At 47.4% G+C, this 19,793-nt stretch overlaps 1 protein-coding gene across 7 annotated transcripts in view; it reads right to left on the reverse strand.

Annotated features, from left to right (window-relative positions):
* Positions 1-18,642, reverse strand: part of LOC147635184 (uncharacterized) — a 149,061-nt gene extending 130,419 nt beyond the window's left edge. For 3 of the 7 annotated variants that reach the window (XM_086802392.1, XM_086802390.1, XM_086802391.1), the window contains exons 1-2: positions 18,387-18,642; positions 10,634-10,719 (exon numbers count right to left, since the gene is read on the reverse strand). In XM_086802392.1, the coding sequence (XP_086658518.1) occupies positions 10,634-10,719; positions 18,387-18,537 (237 nt within the window). In that variant the 5' untranslated portion in view covers positions 18,538-18,642. The remainder of the gene's footprint in view (positions 1-10,633; positions 10,720-18,386) is intronic. The other 4 variants (XM_086802393.1, XM_086802389.1, XM_086802388.1 and 1 more) reach the window with 2 other exon arrangements.
* Between the last annotated feature and the right edge of the window lie 1,151 nt (positions 18,643-19,793).

Raw genomic sequence — 19,793 nt, forward strand, 5'->3', positions numbered from 1 at the left:
CGAATGATAATGCCCCTCCATCTAAGATGAGTGAAGCACGACCTATGATTGGCATCATGACATTCACACAAGATTCTTTTCCTAATCTCAACGTTATCCGGTACACAAACCTTCCCGTTCCGGAACAACAATCCATTCCAGAAAAGGAACTGACCACCTGCCACACTCACAAAATGCATTACTCCCGAGTCTGGGACTAAATCTATAGAGCACCCTACCTAGACCTGCTGCCAATACCAACCAAAACGATTGTCGGTCTAACATAGCCCACTCAAAGAGTCATAAAGATCAGCCCTAATCTTGGTTAAGCTCAAAGAGTTTATCTCCCCAATTCTACTCAAGGCATCCGCCACTCTATTCAAACTACCCTCCCAATACTCTATTTCCATATCAAAGTCTTGCATCAACTCAACCCATCGTGCCTTCCTTCCTCAACTTACAACAATCACATATGTGCTTAATTGATTCATGGTCGATCAGCACAACAAACTTGGTTTCATAAATATAATGTCACCGAGTTTTCAGAATCTTGGAACAATGCTGCACCTATCACGAAATCACTAGCACTTGTCTCGGTCACAAATGGTCTGCTAGGATCCGATCCGACAAGGCCAACATAGGTGCTTCCGTCACCTTAAGCTTGAGAGCTTGAAAAGCCTCATCAGGCTCCTCGTTCCAACAGATCGGGCTATTGGATTTACGTCCTCTTACCTTAAGTAGGTTCATGAGACCTCACCAAAAGAGAAAATATTGAGAGAAATACTTAGGAACTCTGACATCTACGACGCCTAGTCACCCATACCGCTTCAGTCTCTGCGTTAGGGTTGCTCTTATACCAACTATGAAGTCGTTCCCAAAATCTTCCCTAAACACAGCTGATAACCAAGGTTAGTCAAGCAAAGAGAAAATATTGAGAGAAATACCTAGGAACTCTGACATCTACGACGCCTAGTCACCCATACCGCTTCAGTCTCTGCGTTAGGGTTGCTCTTATACCAACTATGAAGTCGTTCCCAAAATCTTCCCTAAACACAGCTGATAACCAAGGTTAGTCAAGCAAAGACAGCTGCCGTTCATAGTAGACTATCGACTAAAAAAAGTGTGCGCAAGCTCCTGAGCTCCCCCCCCCCCCCCCCCTTGCGTCGCCTGCCCCCCGCTCCCCTCTTCGCTCTCCTGCCCGCCCCCATCCCCCCCCCACAAGCTTCGCTCTACTCCCCATCCCCCCTCTCTCTACACATTCTTGCATTGCCCCCCTATTCGCTCCTCTGCCCGCCCCCCTCTCTACGCGCTCCTTTGCCCCCTGTTAGCTCCTTTGCCACCCCCCCCCACTTTCTCTGCTGCACCCCCCCCCCCCCCCCGCGCCAATGCTTGCATTTCCTTCTCTGAAGCAAATCTTCAGGTTCTCGCCACATGACTATTGCCTCACCTCCACCCTAGTTTGCAGAATTGTTGGTAGCCGCCCTACGCGCGGACAGCTCAAAGATCTTTTACAGGCCAGCCTCATTAGCGAACCTTCAAAGATCACCGATATTCACCCTCTGGGACGCAGATACTACCCGGTGGAGTTCGACTCCCATCGACGTCAAACAAAGTCATGAAGTCCCCTTGCACTACGTACGACGCAAGCCTTCTTTGCACGGTGGCAAAACGGCTTCGATCCAGCATCGACCCATTGGCTCGCGTTTTGGGCTTCCCAGCGACAGTTTGCTTCCCACGCCTTAGGAAGTAGTACCTTCCTCTCCTCTCGGTGATTGGTGGTGCCATCAGGAGAGTGATGGACCCCCCCCCCCCCACTGCTGCCTCACGAGGGCAACTTGGATTCCATCCCTCTGCATCTCTGTGGCCTCACCGCAATCTATACTGCATTGTATATCTATTCCTAGCCTCTTGGACGACCCCATACAGCAGCGCATGGAGTATTCAATCCTTCCAGGCCAATGCTTCATTTGCAAGCAGATGGATCATTTAGCCAGAGCTCGCCCTCGGCAGCAATCCGGGAGACCGCCTCTGGTGGTTCCTCCCCCCCATTCTCATGCTGATCCTCACCAGGGGGTAGAGAGAGAGGCAGGCCCTCAGGCAGCAGAGCACCAAGCCCTAACTTCGGGTGACCCAGCTGCCGATGAGTAGTGGACGGTTGGCCCATGCCCGGGCTGCCAAACGACCACCAAAGCCGAGCGCCGCTGCCATGCACGCCGAGCTGGCAAATCTCAGTAGGATTCGGTTCTGTCAGAGAACGGTTACAAGCATTTATTTCAACATTTTCCCGTTGGTGACACGCCCTCTCTAATCCTGGAGCGGGCCCCTCCAGCCCCACCAGTATGGCGACTAATCCCTCCTCGAGATCCCCCACCCCCACCCCCAGTGTTCTGAGAGGTCAGCCGGCCTCTCTGAGCCCCTGGCGAGCCCCTCCCCACAGCTTTCCTCTCCAATGGATCTCTCACAACATCACCCCTCCCCAGCCTCTCCGCCCCTCCGCCCTCCCTCACCGCTCCCCCACCTCTTCCCGCAGCCTCGACACCAACTCTACCCGCCGCAGATCACTCCGCCCCGCCTTTATCATCCAAACCCTCCCTCCCCCCACTATTTGCCTCTCCATAGTTCTCTCGTCTCCCCCCCAGTAGCCCCAGACCCAAAGTGGAAGCAACCGGCAGGATCCATCCGTCGCTTGATTCACCGATTTCCTAAGCCAGAAGAGATGACCATTGCCGCCTCCCCGGTTTAGGGCTTTTCAGCCAGAATCCCCAGGTGGGGCCCCCAGGATCCTGGGACAACCTGTGGACTACAATTTCTTATGATGTTTGCTGACGTTAAGGGACCGACATGTTTGAGAAGACAGTAGCCCATGTTCAGGTATGTGTGGTTTTTCACCACTCCAGGCCCTCTACGCCATAAAATGGCGCGATGATCTTCTCTCAGTGCCGCCCCAGGGGGGCAGAGTGGGATCCTGAGTTGGTGGCAGCTACCATCTAGGGTCAGGGAATCGAGCTCTCCTACCATCTCCACGATCTTCGCATCACCGACATTCTCACCCATTTTTGGCCTCTAGCTAGAATGGAGCTTGGAGGTTCAGCCCATCAAGGCTAGGACGGGGAGATGGTAGTCTCCAACTTGGAGGTGTTGCTCTTTGTATTCATGCATACTTCTGCTACGGTACGTCTTCCCCCCTCTTACAAATACCTCCACTCTGATCGATGGAGTCCAGAGTATGCATATGCGCGCGCTCATACAGAGTGGCATCACATGGAGGACAGGATTAGTGCCCACCTAGCGCACCTTCGCCCCCGCATGGATTGTGATTATTCCCCGTCTAAACCCTCGCCCAAGACTCTTCGAGTGGAGGGCAGTTCTACTAGTGCCGCATCACACAGAGATTGATATGCAGATTGTTTCATGGAACATTCAAGGTTTAGGGGGGCCTCGGTGCTTTCATAGACGAGGCGTCCTACGAGACGAGCTTCAGAGGACCATAGTAGGGGGACCCATAGACATTCTTTTCCTACAGGAGCATGATCTCTCAAGGGGGCGCACCCGCAGATGCGGGAAGATTCTTCTAGGCAGGAGACACTTTCTGGTCCTCATCCTTCCCCAGGCGCCAAGCTGGTAGATCTCAGGAGGATACGGTTCTGTCAAAGAACCGTTATGAGCATTTATCTCAGCATTTTCCGGTTGGTGACACCCCCTCTCCAGTCCCGGAGGGGGGCCCTCTGGCCCCACCAATATGGCGTCCGGTCCATCGTCGAGATCCCCCCCCCCTAGCCCCTAGTTTTCTGAGAGAACGGTAGGCCTCTTTGAGTCCCCGGCAGGCCCCTCCCCTCTGCTTTCCTCTCCGATGGATCTCCCACAGCAGCACCCCTCCCCGGCCTCTCCGCCCTCCCTCGCTGCCTCCCCCGGATCCTTCCCCCCTCCTCTCCCAACCTTGACACTGACTTTCCCAGCGGAATTTCACTCCATCCCGCCTTTATCATCTGAGCCCTCCCCTCCCCCCAATCAGCCTCTCCAGAGCATTCCCGTTGCCCCCCAACAGCCCCTGACCCAAGGCAGAGGCAACCGGCGGCAACCGTCCGTTGCTTGATTCACCGATTTTCTAATCCGATTGAGATGACCATTGCCGCCTCCCGGATGAGGGCTCTCCCGTCAGAGTCCGCAAGTGGGGCCCCCAAGATCCTGGGACAGCCTATGGACTATAGTTTCTTCCAATGTCCGCCGACGGAAGGGATCGACATATTTGAGGAGACAGTTTTCGAAATTTTAAATTAAGGTTCCTATGGGCCAATAAGATCAATCCATGTGTGGGGAGGAGATAAATCCAATTTGTAAAGGAAATTACCCAAAAATGAGTAAATGCTCACATAAGATGAAGAGTTGACTATGTACAAGGGTTATTAGTAAAAAACTATGAGTATTACTAAAAAAATGAGATATTTTGGGTATAATCATTCCATTTTGACACATATGTAAGGAAGGGGAGTCCCTTCAACGTAATAGGTCTATTGTTGAGTACCTTGTGAAGTGGAGAGGCTTGCCTAATGAAGAAGCTTCTTGGCAGTGCGAAGGCTTCATGAAAGACCATCCGGAGCTTCTATAAGCAATGAATCATAGTAGATAAAGTGGTACAGATGTATAGTGTCACTCCATGCCCTCTACGCCAGATAATAGCGCTATGATCTTCTCTTTCCCCTACAATGTAGCCCCGAGAACAGAGTGGGATCCCGAGTTGGCGACTGCTGCCATCCAGGGTCAGGCAGTCGAGCTCTCCCACCATCTCCACGATCTTTGCATCATTGACATTCTCACCCAATTTTGGCCTCTAGCTAGGATGGATCTTGGAGGTTCAGCCCACGAGGACAGGACACGGAGATGGTAGTCTCCACCTTGGAGGTGTTACTTTTTGTGTTTATGCATACTTCTACAGTGGTACCTCTTCCCCCCTCTTACAGATACCTCCATTGTGATCGATGGAGTCCGAAGTATGCATATGCTTGCACTCGTACAGAGTGGCGTCACATGGAGGACAGGATTAGTGCCCACCTAGCGCATCTTCGCCCCCGCACGGATTGTGATTATTCCCCATTTGAACCCTTGCCCAAGCCTCTTCGAGTGGAGGGCAGTTCCGCTAGTGCCGCATCACACAAAGATTGATATGCGGATTGTTTCATGAAACATTCAGGGTTTAGGAAGGCCTCAGTGCTTTCAGAGACAAGGCGTCCTACAAGGTGAGCTTCAGAGAGCCATAGTTGGGGGACCCATAGACATTTTATTCCTCCAGGAGCATCACCTTTCAAAGGGGCGCACCCGCAAATGTGGGAAGATTCTTCCAGGCAGGAGTCGCTTTCTGGTCCCCTTCCTTTGGTCCCTCTGGGACGCAAGGAGGGGTGTGTATATTTGTCAGTGAAGCAGCTGCCGCCAACAGTGACCGGCTCAAGAGTCATTGTCCTAGGGCGTGCACAGTGGATTACCATTACTATTGGAGAGGATAGCATTGGCTTCCTCGATGTTTATGCTCCGAGCGCTACTACAGGTAGAGCCCTCTTTTCGAGCTCAGTTCGGCAAGCCCTCCCTCACGCTGACTTTTGGTGCTTGGGCAGTAACTTTAACATGATAAGGCAGCAGAGGACAGACTTGGAGGTGGCATGGCCACAATTTCAGGAGCAGAGTATTCAACCTGGAAGGAGATGATTCTTGCACTCAAGGGAAAGGACCCTTGGCATCTTCCAGAGTTTGGGGGTGTAGCCCTGGGAGCCTCTGCTTCTCGAGATCGGATAGGAGCACCAGCCCCAACCTCTCTAGACTAGACAGGTTTCATGTTGATGAGTGGGCTTGCAGCTAAGGGGGTATGATTGGTATCTTGGCAGGCACTTCATTTTCTGATCACGCCCAAGTTATTATGTCCTTAGAGGACCCCTGGAGGCATGACAGGCATGTGAGCTGGAGAATTCCGGACTGCCTCATTCAGGACCCCGAGACATGCAATAGGATAGAGCAAATATGGGCGGGATGGGCGTGCACATTGGATGAGGGCTTCGGGGAGATCAGCAATTTCTTGCAGGAGGCAGCCCACAGTCGATTAGAGGGTTTCCGGGAGTAGGAGAGGAGTTTGAGGAGTCGTCTTGCCTCTTTACAGCGGCTTCAGGAGAGGTTCCCAGATAGCCAGTGGATCGAGAGTCAGCTTGTCGCTGCTCGCACCGAGATTAGATCCGTAGAGGAGAGGAGGATGGAGTACAGGTATCATGTCAGGGCCTCTTTCTGGACTCAAGCCAGCGACAAAGTCACAAGGGATTTCTGGACCAACAGTGATGGGAGGCCAACCAGGGCCAAGGTGGCACGGAGAGTGATCATTCAACCACGTCGCAGGGGTCTGGAACCCCGTGATCCGTTTACCCAGTGGCCATATGCGAGGGGCCCGACCGCATGTTTCTTGGGGCGCCTTGAGCATGGTACCAACCAGGTCTCTTGGAGATTGGGTCGCCCACGGGCAATTACCCCTGGAGGTGCAAGAGAGAGGCCTGACAAGGATCCAGGAGAGAGATAGGCTCAGCATCGACATCAACTCAGCTATCCCTCAAGAGTGGCTAACTCCTCCAGACCCGACCCCCCAATGTGGCTAGGCGTGTTTACCAGACACGATATCCTCGTGGAGGTCCACGTAGCAGATGAGGAAAGTGGTCTGCTCACTTTTTCTATTGGATCCCATGGCAGACTAGAGAGATCTGAGCTTCCCTTGGAGGATTTCAGTGGTTGTACCTTGCAGAGAGTCAGGGTGATTGGTTTTCGCGCAAGGGAATGGCATATTGATCCAGCACCGGCCAAGGTGGCCAGGGAGAGATTATAGCGACTATGGATATGAGAGTGCCGACCTCTCACACGCCTTCAATGGGACCCGAGAGAGTGGAATTGGCATGATCCAATGGATCGGGAGGAGACTCTAGATGCCCCCTTATTTGCATATACTGCACAGCTAGGCCGCAGGATCCGGATGCCTAAGATAGATGGCACACCGGTAGCAGCAGCACATTGGCAGTCTCAGGGCCTCTCACAGCGTTTCCTTTCAGAATTCTGGAAGAGATTGTGGGACAGCTTTCGGCCAAGAAAGATCACCCTCTTTCTCTGGTTGATGGCACATAGGAGTTTGGTGGTCGGTACTTGGCTGGCAGTTGGCGGTCGACCAACGGCTTGCCTACGGTGCGGCCACCCCTAGGAGACTCAAGAAATTGCCTCTGGGATTGCCCGAAGGCTCAACAGATTTGGCAGTGGATTCTCCGCATCTTCGCTATGGACAGGGCACCGACCCGGATCATCACATGGGGCACTGTCGCTTGGGCCATAGAGGCTCGAGTGGTCAAGGCTTAAAAGGAGGATGGGGGAGGGCTAGGCCTTCACGTCTCTCACCATCGTATTACAGCAGTACCAATCACAGCCCCACCTACAAGCGACTAGCGCCCAGGATCATGCCAGAGATGGGAGACTTGCAGTAGCATAGCAGCCTGGCACATTTGGCGTGCTAGATGCAGCGAGGCCATCGAGGGTACCAACACTCCGCCGGTGGAGACCATTAGGAGCATATGGCTTGATATCATTCACACCCTCCGTGGTCACTGGGGGAAGTTACAAGGAGCTTCTGACCGCATGCGGAAGCCGCGGGAAGCTTTCTTGAGACTTTGGAAGCCCAGCCCTTTCCTCACAGATAAGGCAGTGACCCCATTTGGCACTAAAGACCACCTGTGTGGTTCCCCCCCCCTTATGAGATAGTTGTTGGGTGTTGGACTCAACACACTCACACACACAAACTTGCACATTAGGGTTAGGTGCAGGGTAGAATAGCTCACACACAGAAATGAGAGAGAGAGAGAGAGAGAGAGAGAGAGCCAAAAGTGTGGTATCCACAAAATGCAAGTCAACACTTGCATGTGTGCCACATCCATATAATATAGAAGTACAAAATTTTATAGTGTCCTTTCACACTTGATGTCCAAGGGGAAAAACCACATGGGAAAAAGTGCCCTTGGTTAAGCCCTGTTCACACATAGCACTACCATAAGTGAGCATATGCCTACAATAGCCTTCTCCTCACAGAGTGGCCAGCCGGAGGAGAAGCATCTCTTCCTCTTATGATCATTTGTATTTAGCCCTTTGTGGTTGTATCTAGCCCTTTGTGGCTGTTTTTCTTTAACTAATTGAAGGATCTTTTTCCTGGAAAAGAAAAGAAAAAAACACCAAGGTTAGTCCTTATCCAAATCATGAGGCAGCACGCTAGCTCACCTCCCACCTGCAATCCACACATCTCCCCCGAGCCAAGGCTAGGGCTTCCTCCACAATCCCATAGACCCATGTCTAGGTCCGGCGTCCCGTACCACCGAAGCCTGCCTGTAGGCCTTCGACATGACAACCTATGTACTTGCCATGTGCATGGCATGAGCATTTATTAGGTAATATACACAGAGTAATATTAGGGTTTAGAAGATACGCAAGGACACAATATTGGGTCTCAAGGGCCCCCACCACTGGCCCATGTATTCGCTTGATTTATTGCAAGAGAATGAAGAAGTACAATGACTGAAAGCGCTGTCCACGGAACTGCACTGGACTGAGACCTCCTGGAATTGGATTGGACCTCAATTTGGGGTTAATTTGGCGCGCCGCGCCCTACTGCTGTGTGTTTGACTGCCCTGATAACCACCCTTGTTTGCTGAACTGCAGCACCGGTGCAGGCTGCGTTTTAATAATGGGGAGCTGATGAAGTGCGTTAATGGGCTGAGACCCCTTCTGCACAAGCATGAAGTGGTCATGCTCTTGCTATGGTGTGTTTCCTTCCTTAGCTTGCCCTTGATGCTGAGAGTTCAACTACACTGGCTGAGAGTAATGCCCACAAGATGATGGCTATCAAGATGATCTCTTAGGCCTCAGGTCAGCCCTGTATATAGGCATCCAAAGGGCTAGGGTTGGCACAGGTAGCCTCAAAAGGTGTACCCTTAAGTCACTTTAGATAGCCGCCCTTTATTGGCAATTCTTTTAATCCACTGTCCCGAACTGGTCCACCTTGAAGGGTGCCCATGGGCTGTCCACAACCACGGCCCCAAAAATGACCATTATTAGTAGCCATGTAAGTGCATGGCTTTCATACATGACCAGACCTAATTGCTAGGGACTTGGACAAGGACTTGACACTCACTTAGCCTTCCTAGACACCTGACCAACTGGTCTAATAAGTGTCCAGTTGGGTTTGCACAACCATTACATCTTGCAAAGAGGGTTACAAAAGACTTGTGCCACAGGCATGACTGGACGAAACCCTAAAGACCTAGATGGCACCTAGCAAGCTGTCCCTTGGACTAGGGCTCACACCATGCTCACGGCCCATCCGAAAAGGGATCCTCTATGCAGAAGAATGTCCACGTAGCACCCTAGGACAGATAGTGCACATGACATTTGACCCCCAATGTAGTGCTGGTGGTGTTGGCTTTGTGGTATTTTAAATTCTTCTTATTATGTGTTTAATTGAGTTAATAGTTAATTGGTCCAAGATTCTCGGTCCCCATTACAACGGTGAAATTTTCTAGCTGGCTGAAGTGTCTCTCTTCTTACTTATAACTTCGTATTGCACGCATCTAATTTATGAACAGGGTTCCTTGGAGCATAAGCAAGAAAGAAAATGCAAAGATTGTCAACAGAGAGCTTTAAACGGGTTAGTCAAAGACACTCTGAGGGGGGAAAAAATACTAATATATGAAGGAGAGAGAAATGAAATGAAACGTTATATTAACGTCTTCAAAAGGCCAAAGTGACCTATGACACCAAAGTTACAACCATGTGACATCTGATACACTGTCTGGAAAAGAAAAGAAATAACTAAGTATCTAGCAGCAACTAGGGAGAGTGGGAAGCTCTAATGCTACTAGTCAAAATGGGGTACATGAGTACATGGATACATGAATACATGAATATGGGGGAGTACAAAAGTGACAGTGAGTACAACAGTATATGGCTGGAGTCGTAATCATCCCAGGAGCTCTAGCATGGGTCTCTGCCGAATGGCCTGGATATCTGCCATAGTGAGATGCCTGGTCGGGCGAGCCCGATGCCTCGCAATGATGCTCTGAATCCTCCGGTGTAGGCACCGTCTCCGATGTGAGGATCCGCGAACCCTCGGGCGTCTAGAGAGAGAGAGAGAGACGATAATGGTGGAGAAAAGAACCAGGTGGCACCTGCAACCCCATGCTTCATCTCAACCATGAGCATGCAGGCATCAGGTGGAGGATGGATGTGGTGGACTGACAGACAGCGTAGGGGAGGAGAGCTATAGGGCCACCTGAGCAGGCTCCCACACAAGCACCAGCAACACCAATAAAGAATCAGGGAGGATAGTGTGAGGGGCTGGAGGTGATAGCAAGGGGCAGCACATGAAAGCAGAAGGGTCAAGTTTGATATGCCAATGTAGCATGGCCTGTTCCTTTTCTTTGTGATGTTATATCCCTGGCCATACTCATGCCATTTCACAATAACACTAACAAAATCAGCAACAATGTACCCCTTGTATCAGGCAAAACCAGTGACACGATTACTGCCTTCCATGCTGAAAGAAAGGGAGATTTATACTGCATGTTACTCTGTATTGAAATTAAAATCAGCCTATTACTACCTTCCATTCTTGTATATTCTTCTGAAGAGACAATATCACCTTATCTTGGTCAAGGAGATCCAAATCCTTTTGCCCCAAACTCTTTTCTGCAGAAAAATAAATAAATAAATAAAATCAACAATGCAATTACAGTGATTTCTAGAAACACTTTAAAAATCAATTATATTCACAATTAAGGACTTTCTTTCCTTGCTGTTTTTTGGCACCTCAAGTAAAAGCATGTACTTGCTTGACACCTAGCACAATCTCTAACAAGGCTTCAATATTTGAGGTTATTTGGCAACTTGATAATTCCAAATGAGGAACTGCCATCATCACTCATCTAGGATGTTCCGAAGTGTCTGAGATGTTAACACATTCTTGATGGCAAATCAAACGAAGGGTCATCAAAGGTGTCACTACAAGTCTACTAGGTATTGGCAGAGAGATTTCCCCCAGGAGAGCTCAGGTGCAAATACTGTCAGGGAGCTTAGCAGAAGAGATTATCATCTGATATGTATTTGTTGCCCAAAGCAGTCATAAACAGCAATTAAAACTTATTTACTGATATGAGAATGAAGTACATAGTCGCTAAAATCTGATAACAATACCTCACCATGCACTTTGTGCAATTCAGGCCAAGAATGGAGCAACAGCAGACTCTTTTGTTTCATCTCCAACAGGTCAACTTTCCTCATCATGTGCATAACTAGCTGACTCCTCCTCCTCAGCACTAGGTGTTGATGCATCTGCCACAGACATGTCTCAATCTTTCTTTTTCTCCTTCCCAGCTGGAAAGATTAGTTTCACACTTTCTATACTAAGGTGGTGGTTATCAACTCATGAGTTCCATCATAGCTTGCATCCTAATCTATTTCTGTGCAATCCCTTATCCCACCATCAAATAGTCGGTCAGGTTTGCCTTCAAGTCTTCCAAGGGATTTAGGGCAAAATCATCAAGGACAATGTTTTTAATAAATGTAAAAAATGGTAAATTTTTGGGCTAAGACTACAGCGAATGTTCAGTACATTCATGGCAATATTCTGCCATAGTTCCATTTGGTATTGAAGGATGGCTTGCTAGGTCAAGCAATGCAGTACGGACATACAATTCAATGCCAACTTTGGAATGTTGTAGTGCATGTTTGGGTTGATTTGGAGGCCTCTGGACAGACATAGGAAGGCCAGCTGCTGCCCTGGCTTGGTGCCCAAGGTTTGGCTTCGGCTGACCATGCGAGAAATCCCAAATAGGGGGCAAAAGGGTTTTCCCCATATTTTGGACCCCTAGCTGCTGGTGGGGGTTTCTCTATAAATGTCCCTTCTAGCCTCTCATTCTTCATCATTATGCATTTCAGCCCAGAGTCCCCACTCGTAGAGTCCCTCAGCTCTCATCAAGATTGCAGATCCAGTCTGAACCCAAAGGAGTGGGAGGATTCTTCTTAGTGTCTGCATTGTAACTATGATCCTTCTATGCATGATGTATGCTTATCAGTAAATAACAGATTCACATGTCTGGTACTTTCACAAGGGTGCTAGCAAGCACATTACTTCTCAGCCTGGTTTGTTCCCTTGAGTCTGATCCTCAAGGAGGCACAATCACATGTGCATGCAAACAACTCCTCATATCCCGTGAAGGAGTTGGCAACGTGTTCTCATTGCTACAATTGGTGGGACAATCACTCTCTCAGATGTCTTGTTTGTACCTGGCATCGAGAAGAACTTATTGCCAATGTTTGTCATTATTGGAGCAAGTCTACAGGTCAGTTGTGATCGGAGTGATGGAGACATCCTTATTGCCAATGTTTGTCATTATTGGAGCAAGTCTACAGGTCAGTTGTGATCGGAGTGATGGAGACATCCTTATTGCCCCATACTATTTGTCGACCATTGAAATAATGCACGAACAATTGGCACCAGCTTAGAGTCATACGATGATTAAAGTGTACGTACCAAATGGGCATACCGGATGAATGAGACACGATCCATTGGATCTAAGAAGTTGTACGTTGGACTATTGTAATTGTTTTTGTCAGATCATTGAACACGGACCATTTGATTTCTACCATCCCGTACTATGTTGATTTGGTACACAAATTATTGGAAATTGTATGTCAGATTATCTAACGTATTATTTGAATCTAACACTATTATATTTGGACCATTGAATTCATTCCTTAGACCATTAGGAATTCAAAAAATTGAATGTGCAACTGTACATCGGACTATTGCAGACTTAGAAAAAAAATTGGTTTTTGTTTTCGATCTAGTACACTATGTCATGGTCTTTACAGGCTGGATTTCCCTCGGATTCCACAACGATATACCAACTTCGGGGTATTCTTTGCGTGGACTACTTTTTGGGCATTGTGGACAATATGAGAAAATAGAAATCAGATGCATTTTGGACATATTCCTATGGATCAATACACCTACTTCTGACGCTTGTTGAGACAATCTTTACGTGATTGCTGAAACTTGCACCATATAGACAATCAGCAATACATGGCCTTCTTTGACTGCTTCTAGACAATCAATTCCATGGGCCCTATATAGGGACCTCAGTTGTATCATGATGTTTTGTTTGTGGGTTTTGTGGGTTTTCACCTCGCAATGAGGTTTCCCACTGGTAATATAAGAATTACTAAAAAAAAGTGTGTGTGTGTGGGGGGATAAATTGTAGTGCTGCAAGTTGGCCACATGGCCCTTACATGTTAGACTCTGTATAGTGCAGTCCATTCTCATTGCATATATACAGTTCATTTTGCCTCTGCTTGCTTGGCCAAAGAAGCACTTGGATGAGTACATGTCTGCTATACTAGAGATACTTTGGAGAACCAAGCACAACACTAAAGGCCTCAAGCATATGGAAAAATGGTTTGCCACTGAAGGAAAGACTGTTCCTTTGGTGATGCATTGTGGGAGTTTTGCCTGTCAGTGTATTTTTGGAAAAGAGGCACATCACTATGGCAAGATGTCACCGTTGCATGAGACGTGATGAGACAGTGCCTCATTTGCTATGGTATTGTGATTTCTCTCGTGCCCTCTTGGACAGACTCTTAGGACATCTTTGCATGCGATTCCCGGGAGCTCATTTTGGGAAGACATTATGGCTTTTCGCTCGGATTTCACAACGACATATACCAACTGCACCGTATTGTTTGCGTGGACTACTTTTAGGGCATTGTGGACAATATGGCAAAATAGAAATGAGATGCATTTTGGACACTCCTCTGGATCAATACACCTACTTCCGACGCTTGTTGAGACAGTCTCTACATGACTGTCAAAACTTGCAAGTTGCAACAAATAGACCACCAACAATACATGGCCTTCTTTGAGTGCTTCCAGGCAATCAATGGCATGGGCCCTATATAGGGACCTCAGTTGTATCATGATGTTTTCTTTGTGGGTTTTGTGGGTTTTCACCTCGCAATGAGGTTTCCCAGTGGTAAGATAAGAATTACTAAAAAAAAACGTGAGCGTGCATGTGTGCGTGTGCTATGTTGGTGAACGAAGCGATGAGGAGTGCGAGCTGTGCGATCTGCATCCTATGCGTCCTTCGCCTGTGTGCGCCCATGTGTGTTCCTACACCTGTGCGAATTGTGCACCTGTGTGACCTATGCGCCTCTGCGACCTGCACACCCGTGTCTTGAGAACATGCGTCATGTCAAGCGGCGACCTACGACCTGTCCAACTGCGTCCTCTGCGTTTGATGTGCGACCTGTTGTGCGCCTACGTCCTCTATGATCCGCAGCTTCTCCCATCCTCTTCTTTCTTCTCTGTACATCCCTTTCTAGGTATGTGTGAGTGTGTGTGTGTGTGTGTGTGTGTGTGTGTGTGTGTGTGTGTGAGGGTCTCTATATAGTGATCTCTGCAACTATGGCGGCTGTTTATGAAAGGAAAAGGAATGAATAAACCAAGAAAAGACATTTCGAAGTCAACTCAAGGGTGCTCCATAACAACAAAGATGCTCAGTTTGTGTATGATGTGCTGCATGATGAGTTTGAACATATTCAGAGAACCTGGGATAAGCCTGTACTTACTCTCAAATACAAACTCAAGTTCGTGTATGATGTGCTGAATGATGAGTTTGAACATATTCAGAGAACTTGGGATAAGCCTATACTTACTCTCAAATACAAACTCAAGTTCGTGTATGATGTGCTGAATGATGAGTTTGAACATATTCAGAGAACCTGGGATAAGCCTGTACTTACTCTCAAATACAAACTCAAGTTCGTGTATGATGTGCTCCATGATGAGTTTGTACATATTCAGAGAACCTGGGATAAGCCTGTACTTACTCTCAAATACAAACTCAAGTTGCCTTGTGTGGTCTCACCAATCAGAAAATATTCACAAAATGCAATCATAGTGTTCTTTTCGGGTAGAATGCCCACGCTGAAGATGCTGGAAAAATTGCCATTGTACTTTGGAAATCAAATGGTGCATATCTTACCATGGACGCCCACAAAAGATTATCAAGGACTCATCAAACATAGATGCACAGTATGGGTGGAAGTAGTCAACTTTCCTAATTACATGCAAGAGGATTTGCCTGGGCTTGTTGCTTCTCTTGGTACAATCATATGCCCACTGCGTCCTTTGAGTAATAGGAACAAGTTTTGTATACTTTGGGACACAATTCAACCCACACCCTCGTCCACTACAATGGAAGTAGATGAGGTTCATATGGGTGAAGCTTTCTATGAGTTGAAATGGGGTGTATTTGCTTGTGCATGTTACACGTGTGGTAAATTTGGTCATATAGCCACTCAATGTCCCAAAGTGTTGCATCCTCCATTGCCTGCTACGGCCTCATAGCCGACATCAAACATCAATGTGAAAGTTCAGGCACCTCGTGTTGTCATCATAGGTAGGCAAACTGATAAGTAAAAAAAAAACAACCTCATCGTTCGCAAATGTATTGTATTCACAAGATGTGCAAAAAGGCAAAGAAAAGGGAAAAGAAAAATTGGCAAATGATGGTTGGCAAACACCTAAAAAACCAATGTTGCAACGTAGGCAACCATTGCCAACACGAAACTAGGCTCTAGATGCTTCCTCCTCACACATGGCTGCATCAAACTTGCAAAATAATATTGTGGGCAAGAAGTGGGAACAAATGGTGGAGCTGCATAGAGCGTAGACTATTATGGAAGTCCAAGAGATGGAATTGCAAATGCAGGCACATGAAGCTGAAATGCAAGAAAATATGTTGCATAATGATAATGGGGAACACATACCAATGGCAGATGCCTGAGCAAGCTGTGTCATCTACTTTCTTGTATATATTTCTCATGGTAGTCCCTCTTAAATGCTTTACATACAATGTCAATGGCCTCTGTGATGTAAATAAATGGAGGTGTTTTGGTGCTATGTAAATATGGGAGATAGCTAAGGCCTTTGATACGGTGCACTATGACTTTATAGCCTGGGTAATGGACAGAATGGACTTTGGGCCTAGAATGAAAAATATCATCTTTTGGCTTCACAAAGAGGGATCAACTAAATGCATTTTGGGTGGAGAACTTTCAGCCTCTTCGTATCTTGGGAAATCTGTTCGACAGAGTTGTCCGCTTAATGCACTGTTGTATGCCATCATCGCAACTAACCCAATGCTCCTTTACATGGATAAATTGACACGAGATGGGAAGCTACATGGTCTCCATATCCGATGGTACACAATTTGTGACGCACGCATATGCTATGCTGATGACTCTTTCTTTTTTCCCAAGAATATAGAGGTTGATGTGAGGACTCATGAAAGCATTGTCCCTCTATGGTTTGCCTGCAAGATTACATCTAAATTTTCAAAAATCAAGTTGCTTCCTTTGAAAAATTATGATTGGCATCAGCTTTTGTGGCCGGGCCAGATCTTGCCACCCAATGAGATAGTCACGCATCTAGCTTATCCCATTGGTTGGCAATTGTCTTTGAAGGATCAGACTCAATGGGTGATGGCCAAATTTCACTCTAAAATAGAATATTGGAAAGTATCTACCTGGCCTCTACATGTGTGATTGCGCATAGTATAGTCAATAATAATGGCATATGTCCAAGCTCCTAGTCGAGCAAACAAACTGCCACATGGCCCCAGCACTGCTTGAACTATCAAAGCTAGTTTTGTGACTAGAGAAATAGAAGATATCATACCCTACCCAATAAGAGAATCTACCACCATGTTCTGTTTCCCGGTCTATACTAGAACACACAGCCAAACTGCTCAAAACATTATGTCAATCTGATCCTGCTCAAAATGGGCTTTTAAATTGGACAGAATTGTTACTTTGACAGCATAGAAACACAAAACGGCCATGTCCTACCCAAAATTGCATAAAGTCCATTTCCGTAGAGATGTCATAAACACTCATGGAAGCTAGGGGTTCTCCCCTATCCAAGCAGTAAACGCACACGGGTGGCAGATAAGAAAAAAATTTGCTGGTTCCCTAGGCTCTAACAACGACTATGAACTCTTGTGCCTATGTGCTAGGGTTTGAGAGAAGAGAGAGAAGAGAGCAACAGAATTCAAATGAACAGCACACACAATAACCCTAGACTACTGATTATTATGTACAAGAAAAAGGTATTACGACTGAATCTCAAGTACAAGAGATGATTGTGAATGTTGACCACAATTCGCAGCCCAACGCTCTTCTAAAATTTTCCCTTGGCCGCCCAAACTATCAAAGCTTCTTTTGTGACTAGAGAAATAGAAGATATCATACCCTACCTGATAAGAGCATCTACCACCATGTTTTGTTCCCGGTCTATACTTGATCACACCGCTAAAACTGCTCAAAAATTCTAACAGTATGTCAATCTGGTCCTGCTCAAAATGGGCTTTTAAATTGACCATAATTGTTACTTTGATAGCATAGTAACAGAAAACGGTCATGTCCTACCCAAAATTACATAAACGCCATTTCCACAGAGTTGTCATTTCTGTTTTTGTTTCCCGTTTCCTAGGCTAAGTTTCTCCTCTATTTCTCTGAACTTGTCCCTCAGCCTGTTTTGATTTTCCCCCATTTTACTTTCATTAACACTATGAAATTTTAATGACTTTTCATTTCCATTACCTAGCTTCAGACCATCTCCGTTGCATTGACATCAGCATTTCCATACACATTCCACACAAGAATATTTGATAGTCTTTAATTTTGCTAATCAATTTGCTAACCGTGTTCATTATTACCATATCTTGGTTCATTATTACCAGGCATCCACCAAAGGGAGGTGCACATTGCTATATTGCTATACCAGAGAAGATCTCTACACATGTTAATGAGAATGGGCAAAACTGTTCCATCACCATGGCATCCCCCTCTTATGCTAATTTGTATGTGTTACTAGTGCCATCAGATACAAGGTGGCTGGCATCCACATGAAAGGACTCTTCACCAGTCGTAGACGAGAAGATGATGTCTGGCAATCCTCTACCTGACTCCTTACTGCGTACATCTCCTGAGAAAGCCATGATGAGGTGGGTTGAGAGCTGCTAATGATCATGCTACCCTACACTTGTTAAAACCGAGTCAGGCTTCACAGGACACAGCTGTGATGGTAGACAGCAAGGGAGTAGGAAAATGGACAAATCTGCTTTATGATGGTGCGCAACTGAAACTCAAGCAAAGCACGCATGACACTATCTGAGCAATGCTGCCTTTGCTCATGGCAATCGCATCACTGAGGCAAACACATAAATGTTCCTACGCATACATTGAAAGTTATATGTTAAATTGATCGGAGGATCGAAATTGACTAGCGAGCCTACCTAGAGCAAGGAGCTGAGATCCGACAATGTCTGCTTGCTGTGCGAGAGTATCCATCGGCATGCTGCCGAGCATGACCGACTCGCGAACGTCGGCGAGGGAACCAGAAACGCAGACGAGAAGCAGTAGGACAAAGTGAGCTCTGCCCATCATCACCACCACTACTGCTGCTTCGAGCACTCGATACTTATCATTTCGTAGCAGGCATATTATCTATATCTATCTATACAGGATTAGAAAAAGGAGGAGGAGGTTGGCGTTGACTTCGCACCATATGCGTTTTTTGTGTTCAATCTGGGTCGTCTCTACGAAATCCGGAGGTGTGTTCGCTTTTCGGCATTTTGAATTTGAACGAGGTGGAGAAGCGTGAACTTCACGCTCTAACGCTGGGTCACCATTGCAAGCACGATTGCATCACCAGTCGTCTTCTGCTCTCTAGCTCCAGTCATCTTCTGCCCCCGCCAGCTCAAGTGTTCTCAGCTCGTCTCACTAGCTCCACATGCCGGCCTACAAGCTCACCCACGTCATCGCGCGCGATTGCAGCTCCATTCGTCTTCTGCTCTCCAGCTCCAGTCGTCTTCTACCCCCGCCAACTCAGGTGTCCTCAGCCCGTCTCGCTAGCTCCACGTGCAGGCCTTCCTGCGCACCTACAAGCTCACCCACGTCAAAGGCCAGGTCTACGCCAATTAGCCCATCTGCTCTTGGCCTTCGACATCGGCAAGGTCCAGTCATCTTCTGCCCCCACCAGCTCAAGTGTTCTCAGCACGTCGCCAGCTCCACATGCCGGCCTACAAGCTCACCCACGTCATCGCGCGCGATTGCAGCTCCATTCGTCTTCTGCTCTCCAGCTCCAGTCATCTTCTACTGCCGCCAACTCAGGTGTCCTCAGCCCGTCGCTAGCTCCACGTGCAGTCCTTCCTGCACACCTACAAGCTCACCCACGTCAAAGGCCAAGTCTACGCCAATTAGCCCATCTGCTCTCGGCCTTCGACATCGGCAAGGTGAAGCTAGCCTTGGGGAACATCCTCCGCGTGCCCTGTGTTCACCAGCAACCCTAAGCTGGAAGGAGAGTAGCCGCCATGTTCTCAGCATGTGCTGCACAGGTAGGCCTTCATGCGCACCTATAAGCTCACCATGCCCACGTCAAAGGCCACACCTAGCACTCTACGCCAATTAGCCTGTCTGCTCCCGGCCTTCGACATCGGCAAGGTGAAGGTAGCCTTGGGTTTTTTTAATAAAAATGATTTGTTTTGTTTTAAATAAAAGAAATATATATATATATATATATAGAGAGAGAGAGAGAGAGAGAGAGAGATATATATATATATATATATATATATATATATATATATAGAGAGAGAGAGAGAGAGAGAGAGAGTGTAGAATGATTTTGGGTTTTTTAATTAAAA

The sequence above is a fragment of the Cibotium barometz genome, chromosome 9 (assembly GCF_041138505.1).
Source record: "Cibotium barometz isolate CiBa-2024 chromosome 9, ASM4113850v1, whole genome shotgun sequence".
NCBI classification, from domain to species: Eukaryota; Viridiplantae; Streptophyta; class Polypodiopsida; order Cyatheales; family Cibotiaceae; genus Cibotium; species Cibotium barometz.